This window comes from Syngnathus typhle, linkage group LG3 (assembly GCF_033458585.1).
Source record: "Syngnathus typhle isolate RoL2023-S1 ecotype Sweden linkage group LG3, RoL_Styp_1.0, whole genome shotgun sequence".
Lineage (NCBI taxonomy): Eukaryota > Metazoa > Chordata > Actinopteri > Syngnathiformes > Syngnathidae > Syngnathus > Syngnathus typhle.
In genome coordinates this window covers 13,915,118-13,933,077 of record NC_083740.1, presented here as the reverse complement: position 1 = coordinate 13,933,077, position 17,960 = coordinate 13,915,118, and the positions used below count along the sequence as shown (strand labels likewise).

Here is a 17,960-nt window from a genome sequence, read left to right as displayed (position 1 = left end):
TCAAAAACCAAGGTTTGACTGTATTTTTGCTATTCTTGTTAAAATCACACTTACATGTGAACTGGAAATGACAATAATAACACAAAGTGAAAGCCAAACTGAGCAAATTGGCTATTTCAGAAGTGTGTGTCCAACTGGTAGCCCTTTGCCTTAATCAGTATCCAGAAAGTAGCTCTCGGTTTATGAAAGGTTGGTGACCCCTGCTCCAGAGGGACTTACATATGATTTTTTCTCATGATGCATATTTTGATATTGGAAGTTATACTTTGGATCGACTCATTCCCTTTGAGCAAAACAGTATTTTTCCATCAGTATACATTGAATAGCACACTATGCTATGTGTTTCCATGACCATACAATCATCAGCACAATAAAATAATCGGGTTTAAAGTCTGTTGAATAAATCACTGTATAGGCCTACAGGTATAAAATAAGTGTCATTACCTTTTCTGTGTTTGTCCTGCTCGCTAGCTCCTCCAGACGGGCTTCCAAGGTACTAAGCCTTTGAAGACTACAAAGAAGACTCTCAACTTGACCTTCCATGACAGAAATCTTTCGCTCTATATCAGAAGACTGAAAGACATACCAAATGAGATGCATGAGTTAGGACATACTCTATTTACAGATTTATTGGGTGCAGCCCATTTTTGAGTAGGTGTGTTGCGCTTTAAAAATGTCTTACATGTTGAATGTCATCCTCCACCTGCTTCTTTTCTGTCAGGCCTATATTCTCATTTTCAGACAAATTGGATGAGTATGCTTGATCATTCAAGGCCTGCCCTGCACTCTGACATGCCAATGTGTCCTCTTTTGCATATGATTCACAAATCTGAAACAAAAGATATGTTGAGTCATTAATATACCGTAATTTTCGGACTATAAGTCGCAGATTTCTACTGAGGAGCGACTTATGTGAGTTTTCCAAAGATTTTCAAAAAAAAAAAAAAAAAGTGACACCATGATAAACGAACCGCGATGTAGCAAGGGATTACTGCAATTTGAATTTCAAGTGACGTCAGCAGCGCGGCGCGGCGGTTGTCTACATAAAGGACAAAGATTCGATTCGAAGTGACACGGAGGACGAAGAGTTTGAGTGACACAGAAGGTTTGAAAAACTATTATGGCTTTTACACACGACCGGTCCTACTCTACGAAGCTCTTTCACTTCCGTGGGTGGAAGTCTGGGGCTGGCGCTCGGCCGAGTGGCTGTCCGAGGACGGTGGATGGCGCTCGGACGTGGCTTTTACGCACGCCCGGTCCTATTCTATGGAGCTCTCTTCCACCTCCGTGGCTGGAAGTGCCACCTCCGGGGATGGAAGTCCACGCCGCCACACGCCTGGAAGTCAACGCCGGTGCTTGGGGCCGTGTTGCGGTGAACTATTTATGTTATAGTTATTTGATATATTTTATTTCGTTTCGCAACTTGTATATGGTTTTATTGTTACAGTTTAGTAGTTGTTGGCTCGTTGAACTCTTGCTTTGTCAAATAAAGAGCCGTTGACCAAACCCACGTCTTTCCTTGTACTTTGTTAACGCTACAATATAGTAGATCTGTGGAATAACGACGAGGTTGACGTCAGGGCGCACGCGCGGCGTTGTTGACAAAGGACGAGGAATTTGAGCGATGGATTTAATGATTTGGAGTGACACAGATGGTTTTATATTATTGCTTATATAATAGTTATTTGATATATAATTCATATATCGTTATATGGGCCTGTGGAATATTTTGAAGTGCAAGCGCCGCGCACCCATTGTTGACATAGAGGACGATCGATGGATTTAATTAATTGGAGTGACACAGACGGTTTTATAAACGTGTTATTTATGTAATAGTTATTTGAATAATTCTGAATGTTACGTCAGGCCCGTTCTCAGCTCCTCGTTTGTGTTTGTCACGTTAGCATACCGTATCGTTTAGCCTGTTGTTGCTCGTTCATGTCTGTCCCTGGTGTTGGATTTTGTCGAATAAATGTCCCCCAAAACGCGATTTATACTCCGGAGCGACTTATATATGTTTTTTTTCACGTTTTTGTGCATTTTATGGCTAATGCGACCTATATTCTGGAGCGACTTTAGCGAAAAAGTGGGGGTCGTCTTACATTTGGGGTCTAGACATTATACCCATTCACAACGCTAGATTGCGCCAGATATCTTTAAAGCGAATGCTGAACTTAACTCCCCAGGCCAAAGCTAACCCCTGTCACAAAGAATAAAAATAAAAATACCGGTAGCATGAAGAAGAAAAAAAAAAAAATAGCGCTAAGAAAGAAAAGAGAAGAAAATAAGAGGAGATAACAGAAAATGGAGAAACAGTAGGGTTATTTACATTTCAAAAACCAGAAGCCATTCATTCACAAATGTAATTGCACTTTAGTTTACATACCGTATTTTACGGCCTATAAGGCGCACCGGACTATAAGGCGCACCTTCAATGAATGGCCCATTTTAAAACTTTATCCTTATATAAGGCGCACCGGACTATAAGGCGCACCATTAATGCATCATGTCAGATTTTTAATCCAAATCAAATCATTCTCCATTTTATCTTTTTTATTTCAACTTCAGACGCAAACAAATTACTTTATAATCATAAAATAATGATCCATAGTCTTTTTGAGTCATGATTCATAGTCTTCAGCGGGCCAATGCTTTGGGCCAGTTTAAATTTAGGAATTTGGTCCATATATAAGGCGCACTGTTGGTTTTTGAGAAAATTTTAGGTTTTTAGGTGCGCCTTATAGGGCGGAAAATACGGTATTTAAATGTTCAGATATTAAGATGTGATAGACAGTAGGGGTGTAACGATTCATCGATACACATCGATTAATCGATATAATGCTCTACGATTTATTGACATCGATGCTAAAGGTAAACATCGATTTATATCGCCGTGTTTGACCTCGGACATTAGACGCGACTTTATTTTGAAATCCAGTTCATTGTTGCTTGCTTCCTCTTTCCGGGAGCAGTGCGCGGCGTTGTTGTGTTGTGAGCAGAGCAGGCACGTGAAAGGGGAGTCGACAACTAGTACGCGGCTCCTGGGCTGGTGCTATGGCTAGTGTCCAAAAAGACGAGGAAATTTGCTCCCCTTTAGGCTTCAAGTCATTCGTTTGGAAGCACTTTGGATTCCAAAGAAAAGATGGGTCAACGGACAAGACACGTGCAGTTTGTAAATCCTGCCATGCGGTGATCAAATATTCAGGGACACAAATCTCGCCGCACATTTAAAGAAAAAACACGACATCAAAGTTCAGTGTTAAAATAAGGACTTTGTATACTACAATACTCTTGTAATTTCCTAAATAAAGAGTTTGCAGTACCTTGTTGATTTTGCGTATGAATTGTTATAAATCAGGATATTGTTCTATATTTTTTATTTAAAAAAAAAAAAAAAAAAAAAACGATCGTAGAGCACTATATCGCGATATATTGTGAATGAATCACAGCACGCTTTAAGATATCGGCAAATATCGTATCGTGTTTCTTTGTTGATATCGTATCGTAACAAAACCTGCGATTTACACCCCTAATAGACAGTTTTTGCATGATTTGAATGAGGCAAAATAACATGCTTTTTCCAAATATATTGTTAAAATCATTTGTTTCAGATGTATTGTAATTACTTTCTGTATAAAAAATTAATATGGTGTTCAAAAAGTCTTTTTTCAACCATGAGTCTTGAAAAAAAGGGGGTTGTCTTATAATCAGGGTCGTCTCATATTCGGGCCAATACGGTACTCACACAAACTACATGGTGAATTATGTTGTATTATTTTCATCTCGAACAATGATATTATTCCTCAAATGCAAACATGTGTATACATATTTCCCTACTGCAATTTCCCAATACGCTCATATGCATGGATCTGAATTTATTTGCCCCTTCCAAGACTTTCTAGATTATGTGCTTTCGGGTTAACGCGATTCCCAAATTCTGGACCCCAAAGTCCACGTAAAATCGAGGTTTAGCTGTATTGAGTGAGTTTGTGCACAATTCTCTTGAGTGCGAGTGAGTATGATTATGCTATCATAGTGTAGTCTTTTGCTAAAAATGCAGGCAAATGTAGGTGTTCTACTTTTTGAGAGTGTCATAAATCTGACTGTTATAAGGAAGGCATTTTGAAAACCAACTGGTCAATATGGTGTCAAATTAAAATAATTATATACTGTATATACACATTTTTTTGAGGGGTGGTGTTCTGTACTGTCTAGTTGACAACGTACAGTGTGTAGTGTCTGTCTGATAACAGAAGGGCCATACTTTTGTCCTACTGCATCGAGTGTTTCTGTATTACATTATTTTATTGTATACTTACAGTATCTGGCATATTCAATTTTGCATGGTCTGCTCCTCTTGTCTCCTTGTGTGTGACAGGATTTCTGAGTCTGGGCTGAGAGAACACACCATAAAGCTCAATAAGTAAAACAGATGCTTATAGACAAAATAAGTAAATTAAGAGAACAAGTCCCTGCATATGCATTTTAGGCATGGCAGGACATTAAAGAGGATTAGATTAGATTACTGAGTTTTGACATTTCCTTTAATTTTAATTAATTAACCTTATATGCAATGAGGACCATCGACAAATAGAGTTGGAGACAAAATCCTGATACTTACTGGTTCTTTTGTTGGTTTTCAAAAATGTAGATACAGTTTCTGTATTACTGTTATGTGCAGTATATTTTAATGTGACCACAATATAAAGTAACATAACAAATTTGTCAATTTTATATAAAGGCGACACCTCTATTTTAGGGTTGGAACATCATTGTCGTCTTGAGTAAACGTTACATTGTTTGCACAATATTTTTGTGTTATTCATTGATCTTGTCGTCTCATACTGTATGCATGTTTAAATGTGTTTGAATAATTTCGAAACTGCATTAGAGGAGAAGATTTTTTTAAGTTTTTTAAGTGTTGTGAATTTTATGATGTGTACTTTTATATTGCTGTGATCATGTACAGCATGGATGTTCTGGGACATAACCCACACATTGCAGGGGATTTACTGTAGATACATTTCACACAAAGACCCAGGGTAGCGGAGAACATTGTAGGCTACACCATTAAAAATGCTGGGTTTAAAACACCCCAATTAGGGGTTAAAAAAAATTGACCGACCTGGATTATTCAAAGTGCGTTTTGCAGGCGGCTCGGTAACGCACTGGGTAGCACGTCCGCCTCACAGTTAGGAGGGGGCGGGTTCGATTCCACCTCCGGCCCTTCCTGTGTGGAGTTTGCATGTTCTCCCTGGGCCCGCGTGGGTTTTCCTCCCACATCCCAAAAACATGCTTGGTAGGCCGATTGAGCACTCCAAAATGTCCCTAGGTGTGAGTGCGAATGCGAATGGTTGTCTCTGTGTGCCCTGCGATTGGCTGGACACCGGTTCAGGGTGTCCCCCACCTACTGCCCGATGACGGCTGGGATAGGCTCCAGCACACCCGCGACCCCCGTGGGGACTAAGCGGTACAGAAAATTGATGGATGGTTATTTTTGCAAAACAACCTAAAGTTGGGTCAAATTGACCCAACTTCCTGGGTCTAGGGTAAACTTCCAGCATACACATAGCTCCTTGTGTAGACTAGCGTCACAGTTTGAATAGCTATTCAATGTCTAATTTGTGATTAGACAAATCCAATCACTCCACCCCGACCGGTTTTGCTGATGAAACGGTGCCTGTTTCAGATCATTTTACATGTGTAACAAATATTTACTATCAAATTCCCACGGTCGTATCGTCCCACCGCGCTAATAAACATTTGAGAGGTGATGTCAGGCCTAGAGAACACAATCTTACTCGCATTTCGTTTAAAAATCCTTCGATCGATATGAACCCTGATCGACGGATTACACTTAAACTCTGTTTTATGAATATTATACCGCTTCATACGAAAGCAGTTCTCGTTAATGACCTCATCACGGAACATAATCCAAACGTTTTTGGTCTTTGCAAACACTGATCGTACAATCAGGGCCAGCAAGGCATTCTCTTCTGGCCCTGCAGAAGCACTGACCTAATTTAATTCTTGTTGACCAACTTCCTGGGTCTAGGGTAGACTTCCAGCATGCACATAGCTCCTTGTGTAGACTAGAGCGTCACAGTTTGAATAGTGCTACAGTACACGTGAACACACTTTCTACTGGGGTAGTAGACAAATCCAATCACTCCACCCCGACCGGTATCACTGATGAAACGGTGCCTGTTTCAGATAATTTTACATGTGTAACAAATATTTACTATCAAATTCCCACGGTCGTATCGTCCCACCGCGCTAATAAACATTTGAGAGGTGATGTCAGGCCTACAGAACACAATATTACTCGCATTTCGTTTAAAAATCCTTCGATCGATATGAACCCTGATCGACGGATTACACTTAAACTCGGTTTTATGAATATTAGATCGCTTCATACGAAAGCAGTTCTCGTTAATGACCTCATCACGGAACATAATCCAAACGTTTTTGGTCTTTGCAAACACTGATCGTACAATCAGGGCCAGCAAGGCATTCTCTTCTGGCCCTGCAGAAGCACTGACCTAATTTAATTCTTGTTGAGGCTCCACTGTCTCCCCCTAGTAATTAGGGTAGTCTGATTAGTAAAGTTTGGTCTCGATTTGGTGTCGTGTTCAGCCACATCATATAATCATGCTTAAATCTGCTAAACGGTTCAGACGAAATGCTTGGGAAGAAATGTTAAGGTATGTTATTAAAACTTTAAAAAAGCTTTCTGTGTCCAATCTTTCTTTGTTAATAACTCGCATGCACACTTTCGTGTTGCTGCGGTACTACTGCTGCATCACAGGCAATGTTTAGAAAGACATGTTAAAGTATGTTATTAAAACTTTAAAAAGGCTTTCTGTGTACCGTAATTTTCGGACTATAAGTCGCAGTTTTTTTTCATAGTTTTGGTGGGGGGGGGCGACTTATACTCAGGAGCGACTTGTATATGTTTTTTTCCAAAAATCTTTACTTGATCATTAACACTACACTTACAAGTATAGTTAACCACTTTACATGTTATTTTTAGTATAGTTGATCACTTCACATGCTTTGATATATTTATCTTGAACATATTCAAAAAATGAAAAATAGAGAGAAAAAAATCAAATAAAGTAATTAACACTTTAAAGCGCCATATCCTCTGGACATGTCCTCTGTCACCAGGATGACAAAGGACGAGAAATTTGATCGATGGATTTAATGACAAATGGTTTGATAATATTGTTGTTTATGTGATAGTTACCGTATTTTCCGCACTATAAGGCGCACCTAAAAAACTCAAATTTTCTCAAAAGCCGACAGTGCGTCTTATAATCCGGTGCGCCTTATATATGGACCAATATGGATTCGTGGATGAGGACTAACTTATTAAAGTAAGATTTACGTGTTTATTTTGTGTGCTGTGGTATATTAACGTTTGAGCAACGTTGAGTTATTGATATACTGTTATTGTTTTCACTATTTCGAGTGTTACTATATTGTGATTGCATTTACGTTTGAGCAACGTTGAGTTATTTATTCTATGCGCCTTATAATCCGGTGCGCCTTATAATGCGGAAAATACGGTATTTAAAATATAGTTTATATATCGTTGTATGGGCCTGTGGAATAATTTGAACTGCGGCGCGGCACACGGCATTGTTGACAAAGGACGATCGATGGATTTAATGAATTGGAGTGACACAGATGGTTTTATAAACGTGTTATTAATGTAATAGTTTTTTTAAATAACTGAATGTTACTTCAGGCCCGTTCTCAGCTCCTCGTTTGTGTTTGTCACGTTAGCATACCGTATCGTTTAGCCTGTTGTTGCTCGTTCATGTCTGTCCTTGGTGTTGGATTTTGTCGAATAAATTGCCCCCCAAAAAGCGACTTGTACTCCGGAGCGACTTATATATGTTTTTTTTTCACATTTTTGGGCATTTTATGACTGGTGCGACTTATACTCTGGAGCGACTTATAGTACGAATATTACGGTATATTAATTATTATATTAATTATAAAGTGCTTTGAGAGTTGTAGGATACTAGCTCATTGCCATCTGGTAACCAGCAGTCTACCAAGTGTTGTTTCCCCTCTCGAATCAAGGAAGAGTTGTAGTTTTGTTATTTAGTATTTAAAGTGCACTTTACCTGTAAACTGTTGGATGGTATTGTACCTGCAGTGGTAATTTTTCTTGATAAAAACCTCTGAAAGTCAATGTCTGTCTTTTGTTTTAAGTTGTTGGATCAGGCATAGGTACTGTTTTAAAAATACTGGTTTGGCATCACAATATTAACAAAAAAACATATGATACCTGATCCTATTGACACATTTAATTCTCTGTTTTCTAAATATATTTGACTCATCTACAGCATTGTACATTTTAAGCATTCCCTGGAAATGTTACAAGCATTAATACGCAACACTCAGCAAACAATGCAATTTGTCAACAACATTCAGATGAATTTGAATGTTCACTGTACCTTATTAAGATCCCTGTGTCTCTTCAGGACCAAATCAATGATGTCACAAAGGGTAGACATTTTTCTTTGCACAAAGCCCTTCTGAAGGAACTGCTGCTTGGAAACTACTGGCTTATAGTGAAAGATATCTCGCAGAACCTTGACAAAGAAATTGTCAAGCTGAAAAGACGTGACTTGTAGAAAATCAAAATTGGGAACAGGGCATTCACGTTTGCATAGTTAAAATATCAGCCACATCATATTTTTTTCAGTTTTTTTTGTTGCACAAGCCTGTTCAAAAAGTAGGCCAGTTCTAAGACAAAATCATTGTAGAAAGTTGCGCCAGGAAGGGAATCCATTTTAAAACTTTGACAGATAAATATGAATTTAATATATTACAGAATTTTATTGCATCAGGTGCGATTCAGGTTAAAAGCAACCACTGACGTGGAAATGATGAATGCAAAGGAGAGGTAGAATGTAGGGGTGTAAATCGCGGGTTTTGTCACGATACGATATAATATCGATATAAAGAACTTCGATACGATATTTGCCGATATCTTAAAGCCTGCTGCGATTCAATCACGATATATCGCGATATAGTGCTCTACGATCGATATTTATTTTTTTAATAAAAAATATAGAACAATATCCTGATTTATAACAATTCATACGCAAAATCAACAAGGTACTGCAAACTCTTTATTTAGGAAATTACAAGAGTATTGTAGTATACAAATTGCTTACTTTAACACTTAACTTTGATGTCGTGTTTTTTCTTTAAATGTGCGGCGAGATTTGTGCTCCCTGAATATTTGATCACCGCATGGCAGGATTTACAAACTGCACGTGTCTTGTCCGTTGAGCCATCTTTTTTTTTGGAATCCAAAGTGCTTCTAAACGAATGACTTGAAGCCTAAAGCGGAGCAAATTTCCTCGTCTTTTTGGACACTAGCCATAGCAGCAGCCCAGGAGCCGCGTACTAGTTGTCGACTCCCCTTTCACGTGTCTGCTCTGCTCACAACACAACAACGCCGCGCACTGCTCCCTGCTCCCGGAAGAGGAAGCAAGCAACAATGAACTGGATTTCAAAATAAAGTCGCGTCTAATGTCCGAGGTCAAACACGGCGATATAAATCGATGTTTACCTTTAGCATCGATGCCAATAAATCGTAGAGCATAATATCGATTAATCGATGTGTATCGATGTATCGTTACACCCCTAGTAGAATGCTGATTAATTAATTAGAGAAAGCACAAAGCGTGAAAATATAAAACATGCAACTAAAAGAAGAAAAAGAGCTAGAATCTCAAAAAATAAAAGGAAGTGAAAACTGAAAAAAAAAAAAAAAGAAGACAATTTAAAAATTATTGATCAGAAATATTACCATAGCGGAGCAAAACTACTTTCAACTCAAAAAAAAACATTTCATATTATTTTTATTTTGAATAAATTGTTTTATTTTTCAAGATTCAAGCCCAACACATTTATTTTCAGTTTCAAAGTTTATAATTTTTTCAAGTACGAGATTTGTTTTTTCAAATACAAAACGTTTGAGCCCAATCTACCTCCAGAGATGAAGAGGTGGTAGGTACGCACGCACGCAAAAAGGAGTGTGACCAAATGATGTGGCTGGTGTGACCAACTAAAGAAGTATAAATACATAAGCTGCCAAACTTTCTGTGCCAGAGAGGGTTACCTTATAGAGTGTGTCAGTGAATCTCAGGTCACTTTTGCTTGCCATCTCCAGTCCAGCTGCCATTAGTTGTTCAGCAAAAGGTGGAGAGAATGTGGTGAGACAGAAGCTCAATATTGGCAGAAAGGCTGAGGGGTCTCCTTTGGAAAGCCTGATGTGAAATGGATTTGAAATTATTAAATAGAACCACCAGGAAGAAATGACATACATCACAAACAAAAGGAACTAACAATATTCAGAATACAATCATATTTTAAGGTTAAACATGCATTAATTAATGTAACATTTGAGAGCCGCTCTATGTATTTTGGTGATTTTGCATCAGAATTGCATTTCACTGACAACATCTGGAAGGACATGTATGAATTACACAATGGACTTTGTCTCAGCAATTTGGACTGGTGGGGAGGGCCATTCAGCACGGCTCGGCACAAAATAAACTGACGAATCAAATTAATTTACTTGCTGCGATCCAGGGCGCTTGCTTGGAGCACACACACACATATGTTTAGCTCTTGTTTTGTGAAATAAAGAGCCGGTTACCAAACCCACGTCTTGCCTGGTACTTTGGTAACGCTACAATATAGTTACATACGTAGATCTGTGGAATAATTGGAGCCGCGCACGAAGGTCTGGAGTCAACAGCTGGGTTTTTTTTCAGTTTTTTTATTTTTATTGAGGATGGATATTCCGATGGATTTAATGATTTGGAGTGACACGAATGGTTCGATAAAATTGTTGTTTGTATTACATTTTTTTTTTATATAGCTAGTCTGACGTCAATGGCGCACGTAGGTCCGGAGTCAACAGCTGTGTGTTTTTTTTTTCTTTTTTTTTTTTTTTTTTTAAGTGACACAAGACCAAGATTCCGATGGATTTAATGATTTGGAGTGACACGGATGGTTCGATATAATTATTATTTATATTATTGTTATTTGATATATAGTTTATATATTGCTATATGGGGCTGTGGAATAATTTGAACTACAACTGGCGACGAGTCCGACGTCAGCGCCGCGCCGCACGAGCACCGTTGTTTACATAAAGGACGACGAATTCGATCGATGGATTTAATGATTTGAAGTGACATAGATGGTTTGATAAAATTGTTGTTTATATTATAGTTGTTTGATATATAGTTTATATATCGTTATATGGGCCAGTGGAATAATTTGAACTGCAACTGACGACAAGTCCGACGTCAGCAGCACGCTGCACACGCAACGTTGTTTACATAAAGGACGAAGAATTCGATCGATAGATTCATTGATTTGGAGTGACACAGATGGTTTGATAAAATTGTTTCTATTATAGTTATTTGATATATAGTTTATATATCGTTATATTGGCCTGTGGAATAATTTGAACTGCAACTGACGACGAGTCCGACGTCAGCGCCGCACCGCGCCGCACACGTGGCGTTGTTTACAGAAAGGAAGAAGAATTCGATCGATGGATTTAATGATTTGGAGTGACACAGATAGTTTGACAAAGGTGTTATTTATGTTATAGTTATTTGAATAACTGTTACCGTTTTTTTCCGTGTATAGTGCGCCCCCATGTATAGTACGCACCCCTAAAAATGGCATGCTGATGCTGGAAAAAAGCTTGTACCCATGTATAATACGCACCCAATTTTTATGAATTTTTAAAAAAAAAAAAATTTTTTTTTTTTTTTTTTTTTTAAGTCCCAATTATCGTCACACACGCAGGGAGGCAATGGATCCCATTTTTATAGTCTTTGGTATGGTCTTAACTAGGCTGGATGTAATTTTTTTTGTTGGCGGTGATTTCTCCGACTGCCCGTAAACGCACCACCGCGCTCCGTGCGCGCACGGGACAGCAAACGAGCAGGTGATCGAGCAAGCGTCTGTTACGAGAGCATTGCGGTTGCATGGAGCGTGTTTGAAGTGAACAGCAGAGACGAAAGGAACAAGGCAAAGTGTTGTGAAATAAAATATTACCTGTAATACGGATTTAGGTAGAGAACTGAACTCTCACTCTTTATATAGCTGACGTGTCTTGCGCATCCGTTCTGCGCATCTGTAATGGCGGCCTCCGTATGATATCCGGTTTGCGTGTGTGCGCGTGTGCGTGTGTGCGAGAGCGAGAGAGAGCGAGAGAGAGCGCGAGAGAGAACTCTCAACCGTAGCACGCCGCCGACCGCCCAACTGCACCGCGCTGGTAGCATTATTGTGACAGAGCCGTCGCTGAAATTTAGAAGATATTTTTAAAGTCCTGATGTACTTTCTAAAATTTAAGTGGACCCCAGTGCGCACTGCGCAGGGAGCTTAATTTGGTGCGGTCGCGCAACCGCAGCGCGCCGGGCTCTCACTGTCGCATTGCTTAAAGAGCGCCTTTGTGTTTTAGGATGAACAGCAGAGACCAAAGGAACAAGGCAAAGTGTTGTGAAATAAAATTTTACCTGTAATACGCATTTTGTTATTTGCCGATTGAAACTGCTAATTAAACTGTGAATTGAAACTAATAGGAAGAAAACAACTCTCGCTCTTAATATAGCTGACGTGTCTTGCGCATCCGTTCTGCGCATCTGTAATGGCGGCCTCCGTATGACGTCCGGTCCGCGATGGAGATTAAAACCAAACAATATTTGACAATAACACACCCTCAAGGATTGCACCATCGCATCAAACGATGTGTCGTCAATTATGTATTTTACTGACTAAGTGTGTTGGCCAGGATGGCTGAATGCGATGCGCGATTGACAACAAACAAGAAGAAAGGTGAGTTTTATTTCGGGGGAGATTTGTCATGTCTCGTCCCCAGTTTTGCTATGTGTTTAGGTTGCCATAGTTTCTGTTCGCGTCGCCCCTCTCTTCCTGTGTCACCTCAATCGATGTAACGTGTTTTGTATTTAAGTCCTGTCTGCCCCTCGCTCACCGTTGGATCATTGCATGTGTTACTGTCATTCTGTTCCTGTCTTTGGTAATGTCACCCTGTCTTTTTGTTCCACGACTTTGTCGGTCAGTCTTGTTGTTGGTTTTGTTGTACCATGACTTTCTTTAAAAAAAAAAAAAAAAAAAAATTAAAAAAAAAAAAATTAAAAAAAAAAAAAAATTAAAATTTTTTTTCTTTGTACCCATGTATAATACGCACCCCAGATTTTAGGACAATAAATTAGGTAAATTTCGCGCACTATACACGGAAAAAAACGGTATGTCAGGCCCATTCTCAGTTCCTCATTTGTGTTTATGTCACGTTAGCATACCGTATCGTTTAGCCTGTTATTGCTGGTTCATGTCTGTTCTTGGTGTTGGATTTTGTCAAATAAATTTCCCCCAAATTGCAACTTAAACTCCGGTGCGACTTAGATGTGTTTTTTTTCTCTTTATTGTGCATTTTATGGCTGACGCAACTTGTACTCCGAGCGACTTTTAGTCCGTAAAATACGGTACATTCATTTCATTGTTACTATGGTCTACTGTTGTGCCGTTTGTCTGATCACGGTTTGTTCCATGTGTGCGCCGTTTGATTGATAGCTTCGGCATGCTCCTTTAAGTTTGCCTCGCATCGTACGAGTAGCCGTTACCCAGCGGCACGGCGACTAACGGTCGCCAGCAAATGTATTCTGTTGTCTCGATGACTTACTATGTTTGGTGTGTTGCCGAGACCCAACACCCACCCAAAAAGAGGGGGTCGTCTTATAATCAGGGCCGTCTTATATTCGGCCAATACGATAATTCAGTTATTCTATAAAGAATTATATCACACCTTATGAGTGCTTATATTGTCGTACTTTATTTTGAAGTAACATTTCAGATCACCTGTATCAAATCATCTGTACCTGAATCCAGTATTGCTGCTTTATAAAATTATGAAAGGTAAACGAGCAAAGTAGTCTTTATGCGCAAATGTAGATAGCAACCTAAATGAACTGAATAAAAAAAACTGAAATTGTTTAAAAATAAAATAATGAGCTTTACTGTAATGTAAGTTTGAGAACATGTATTGTGCGAATCTCAAAAGTCAAATTCTAATCTTTTCCACTTCTGATACGATACCAATATTGAAGCCTAGAGTACTGTCCAATGCAGACATCATTCTGATATGATATCAGCAGGAATGACACTTGTTTTTATTCATTTATTGGAATGAAATGTTAGAAGAGACTTGATCAAGTGATACTAATCAAACAATCAACATTAGTCATTGAGGAACTACTGCTGTTTCCTTGGTGGTGACATAAATACCAATGAATGGATTGTAAATAGTGTAGCACTTTAAATAAATATTTAGTCTTTTGTGTTTCCCGTTGTTTTAATACGTTTTTTACAACTAACACATATTCAACTGCCGAAATTCAAATTAGTTTTTCAATGCAATAATTCAAGTTGATCGATTCAAATTAAAACATAACTTATTCAAATTTTGTTTTTGGCGGCACATATTTGCACCGTATACAGACAGAAGATAACATGAAAACATGGAAATCAATGTATTAGAGACTGCTTCAACCCGGTTGCCGTGCAATCAAAGTCGGTAATGATTAATGTAATGTCTTTATGTCGAAGAGATTCGGCCACATCAAGAAAAAACACAATTTAAAAAATATATATATTAGGGGTGTAACGATTCATCGATACACATCGATTAGTCGATATAATGCTCTACGATTTATTGGCATTGATGCTAAACATAAACATCGATTTATATCGCCGTGTTTGACCTCGGACATTAGACGCGACTTTATTTTGAAATCCAGTTCATTGTTGCTTGCTTCCTCTTTCCGGGCGCAGTGCGCGGCGTGTTGCGTTGTGAGCAGAGCAGGCACGTGAAAGGGGAGTTGACAACTAGTACGCGGCTCCTGGGCTGGTGCTATGGCTAGTGTCCAAAGTGACGAGGAAATTTGCTCCCCTTTAGGCTTCAAGTCATTCGTTTGGAAGCACTTTGGATTCCAAAGAAAAGATGGCTCAACGGACAAGACACGTGCAGTTTGTAAATCCTGCCATGCGGTGATCAAATATTCAGGGACCACAAATCTCGCCGCACATTTAAAGAAAAAACACAACATCAACGTTCAGTGTTAAAATAAGCACTTTGTATACTACAATACTCTTGTAATTTCCTAAATAAAGAGTTTGCAGTACCTTGTTGATTTTGCGTATGAATTGTTATAAATCAGGATATTGTTCTATATTTTTTATTTAAAAAAAATATAGATCGTAGAGCACTATATCGTGATATATCGTGAATGAATCGCAGCAGGCTTTAAGATATCGGCAAATATCGTATCGTAGTTCTTTGTATCGATATGATATCGTATCGTGACAAAACCCGCGATTTACACCGCTAATAAATAAAAATAATAATAATATGTATATATATATATATATATATATGTGTGTGTGGCGTGGTGATGCGAAGTGCAGTGGTGTTGGGATAGTAGTGCTCCTAGTTAGTGCATGTTGCATGCTTCTTCCTGCTTGCTACCTTCTCCTTTCAGCTAGCCGGCTAGCCCCCTGTTTCCGGGGGCGAAAAGAGGAGCCGAGTGCGTAAGTCTTCTCAGGCGGTACATAGCCTCTCCACCGTCAAGACTTCTGCATGCCTCCTCGTGGCCACACATGGTAACTGGGTGCCTCACGGCTCCAGGCCAAATTGCAGGGGATCGATCGGGGAAGCAACAGTGGGCCCCTAGGCGTGACGTACAGGCCCACCGGCGTGTGGATGTCCTGGTGCCCGCTAACCACTGTCCCAGCTATGGAGGAAATAGCACCCCCGCTGCCTTGTGGGTATCGTCTGGAACTAAAAGGCTAACGGAGCAAACCCCGACAGGAAACCCGGCTCGGACTCCGTTAGGCAGACTCATGCTTTAAAAAAAGCATTGTTCTGGCAACTCCTGCAGCCAACCTGATGCCAAATGTATCGGTTCACCGTTCCTTTGGATGTCAACAGGAAGGCCGAGAGGGAAGCCCTGATGCCTGGGAAACTCAAGGCTTCCATAAAACTTGCCCAGGCTTCTTGCGCACTGGAGAGGCTCACCAGCCACAGCAGACGCTGTGCAAAGAACACCTAACCTCCAGACACAAGAAATCTATGGTCTTTCGAGACTGTGATGCCGATGATGATTATATATACACACTAGAGATGCACCGATCCGATATCTGGATCGGATATCGGTCCCGATATCAACAAAATAGATGGATCGGGTATCGGAAAATGCAGCCGATCTGTGAGCCGATACTTTCCTTAATCTATTGGGACGCGGGCTACGTCATACGTCAGCAGCACGTGTGCCGCATGCCATGAGAGTTTTCTAAACAAACGCAAACATGGAGCGAACGTTCGCTTCTCTTCCCCGGGTTGCTAAGCGGACGTCAAACCCTGCGCGTTCGCTTCTCTTCGGGTTGCTAATGGGACGTCAAAGGCTGCGCGTTCGCTTCTCTCCCGAATTGGGGGGGGGGGGGGGGGGAGGCTAATCGGATGTCAAACGCTGCGTGTTCGCTTCTCTTCCGGGGGGGTGTTAATGGGACGTCAAACGCTTTGTGTGGCGGGCTCCATCTAGTGTGGAAACTGAGAAGCTGAGCTCAAGCTTCTTGTGCGGGCCATATTCAATTATGTTTTCAGAATTTGCTGCGGGCCAATAAAAACTGGACCGTTAGTTTGGACACCCCTAATTTAGAGCAAAGAACTGTGTAGTCTGCCTGATGCCATTGCCTTTGGTCTTTTCTGTTCCACATGTAGAGTTATGTAGCTTAAGTCAACCATAATATCGGATCGGTATCGGGTATCGACCGATACGCAAAGACACGGCATCGGTATCGGTATCGAAACTGAAAAAGTCGGATCGGTGCTAATACACACACACATATATATATATATATTATGCTGTAAAAACGCCAAACCTTCAATGTGAAAAAAAATACTTTCCCATCTTACCCATTGTAGTCGACATGTCCAGGGTACTTTACGATTCGTAAGAGAGTTTCCAATTTACGAAGACAGCCTTGCACATCCCCAGTGGGCAGCATTCTCGCCTTGTACAACGTCAATAAATAGCGTTTTGTCATTTTCTGCAGCTATAGTTTCTAACATAAAATAGCACATATGATAACGTTACCAACCAAAGTGCTTACCTTAGCAGCTTTATTTTAGGTTAACCGACGCTTTTCACCGTGTCTGAATGACAACGCGGAATTTGAACTTTTGTTTCGACCGGGGTTACCAACAGACCAAAATCCATTGGGTCCTCTTGTCACGTGATGTTTAGTGATGTTTATCTTAAATTTGATTATTGTATCGTTGTTCAAATAGGTTTTAACTGAATAATGTGTATTTCAAAAATATATATTTTGTTTATTACATATATATTTTTTAATTTACGGTATTTTTAGTAGTTGTAATAATCTAGGAAAAGGGGTGGCGGGAGGGGTTACTGAGAGGAGGAGGGCCTAACATCAGGTAATGGTGTTGTCGGCAGAATGGAGGAGTCCTCAAGAACCAAGAAACGTTTGCTTTAATCGCGGAGTTTTGGGTCTATTTTTTTCTTATGTGGCTGAATGAATGTCACCCGAATAAATCTCCAACCAAGGCAATTTTAACTGCTGTGCTCGTGTGCAAGCCGAGCTGTGAGCCTCTAACAGGAATCTTTGAACTCAGGTACGTGTCATGTTTTAATGTCATCTACCATTCATTACAGAAACATCCCAATCGTACTAAATATGCTTTACCAACTAAATAACATTTGATACAGAAATCGCTCCATAAATCGACACACTTTCTTGATAGCTTACGATGCTAAGTCATCCAATTGAGAGCGAGTGATAGCTCCTATAACCAATAGAATTACAAATAG

General features: G+C 39.8%; 1 protein-coding gene across 1 annotated transcript; it reads right to left on the bottom strand.

The window, feature by feature from the left end:
• Positions 1 to 259: 259 nt before the first annotated feature.
• LOC133151107 (centrosomal protein of 44 kDa-like) lies at positions 260 to 17,233 on the bottom strand. Its single transcript, XM_061273863.1, has 6 exons — positions 17,045 to 17,233; positions 10,151 to 10,298; positions 8,472 to 8,609; positions 4,320 to 4,394; positions 445 to 573; positions 260 to 283 (listed from the first exon to the last, which is right to left on the bottom strand). Exons 1-6 carry the CDS (start codon positions 17,173 to 17,175, stop codon positions 260 to 262), a joined length of 645 nt encoding a protein of 214 aa, XP_061129847.1. The 5' UTR covers positions 17,176 to 17,233.
• Positions 17,234 to 17,960: the final 727 nt, after the last annotated feature.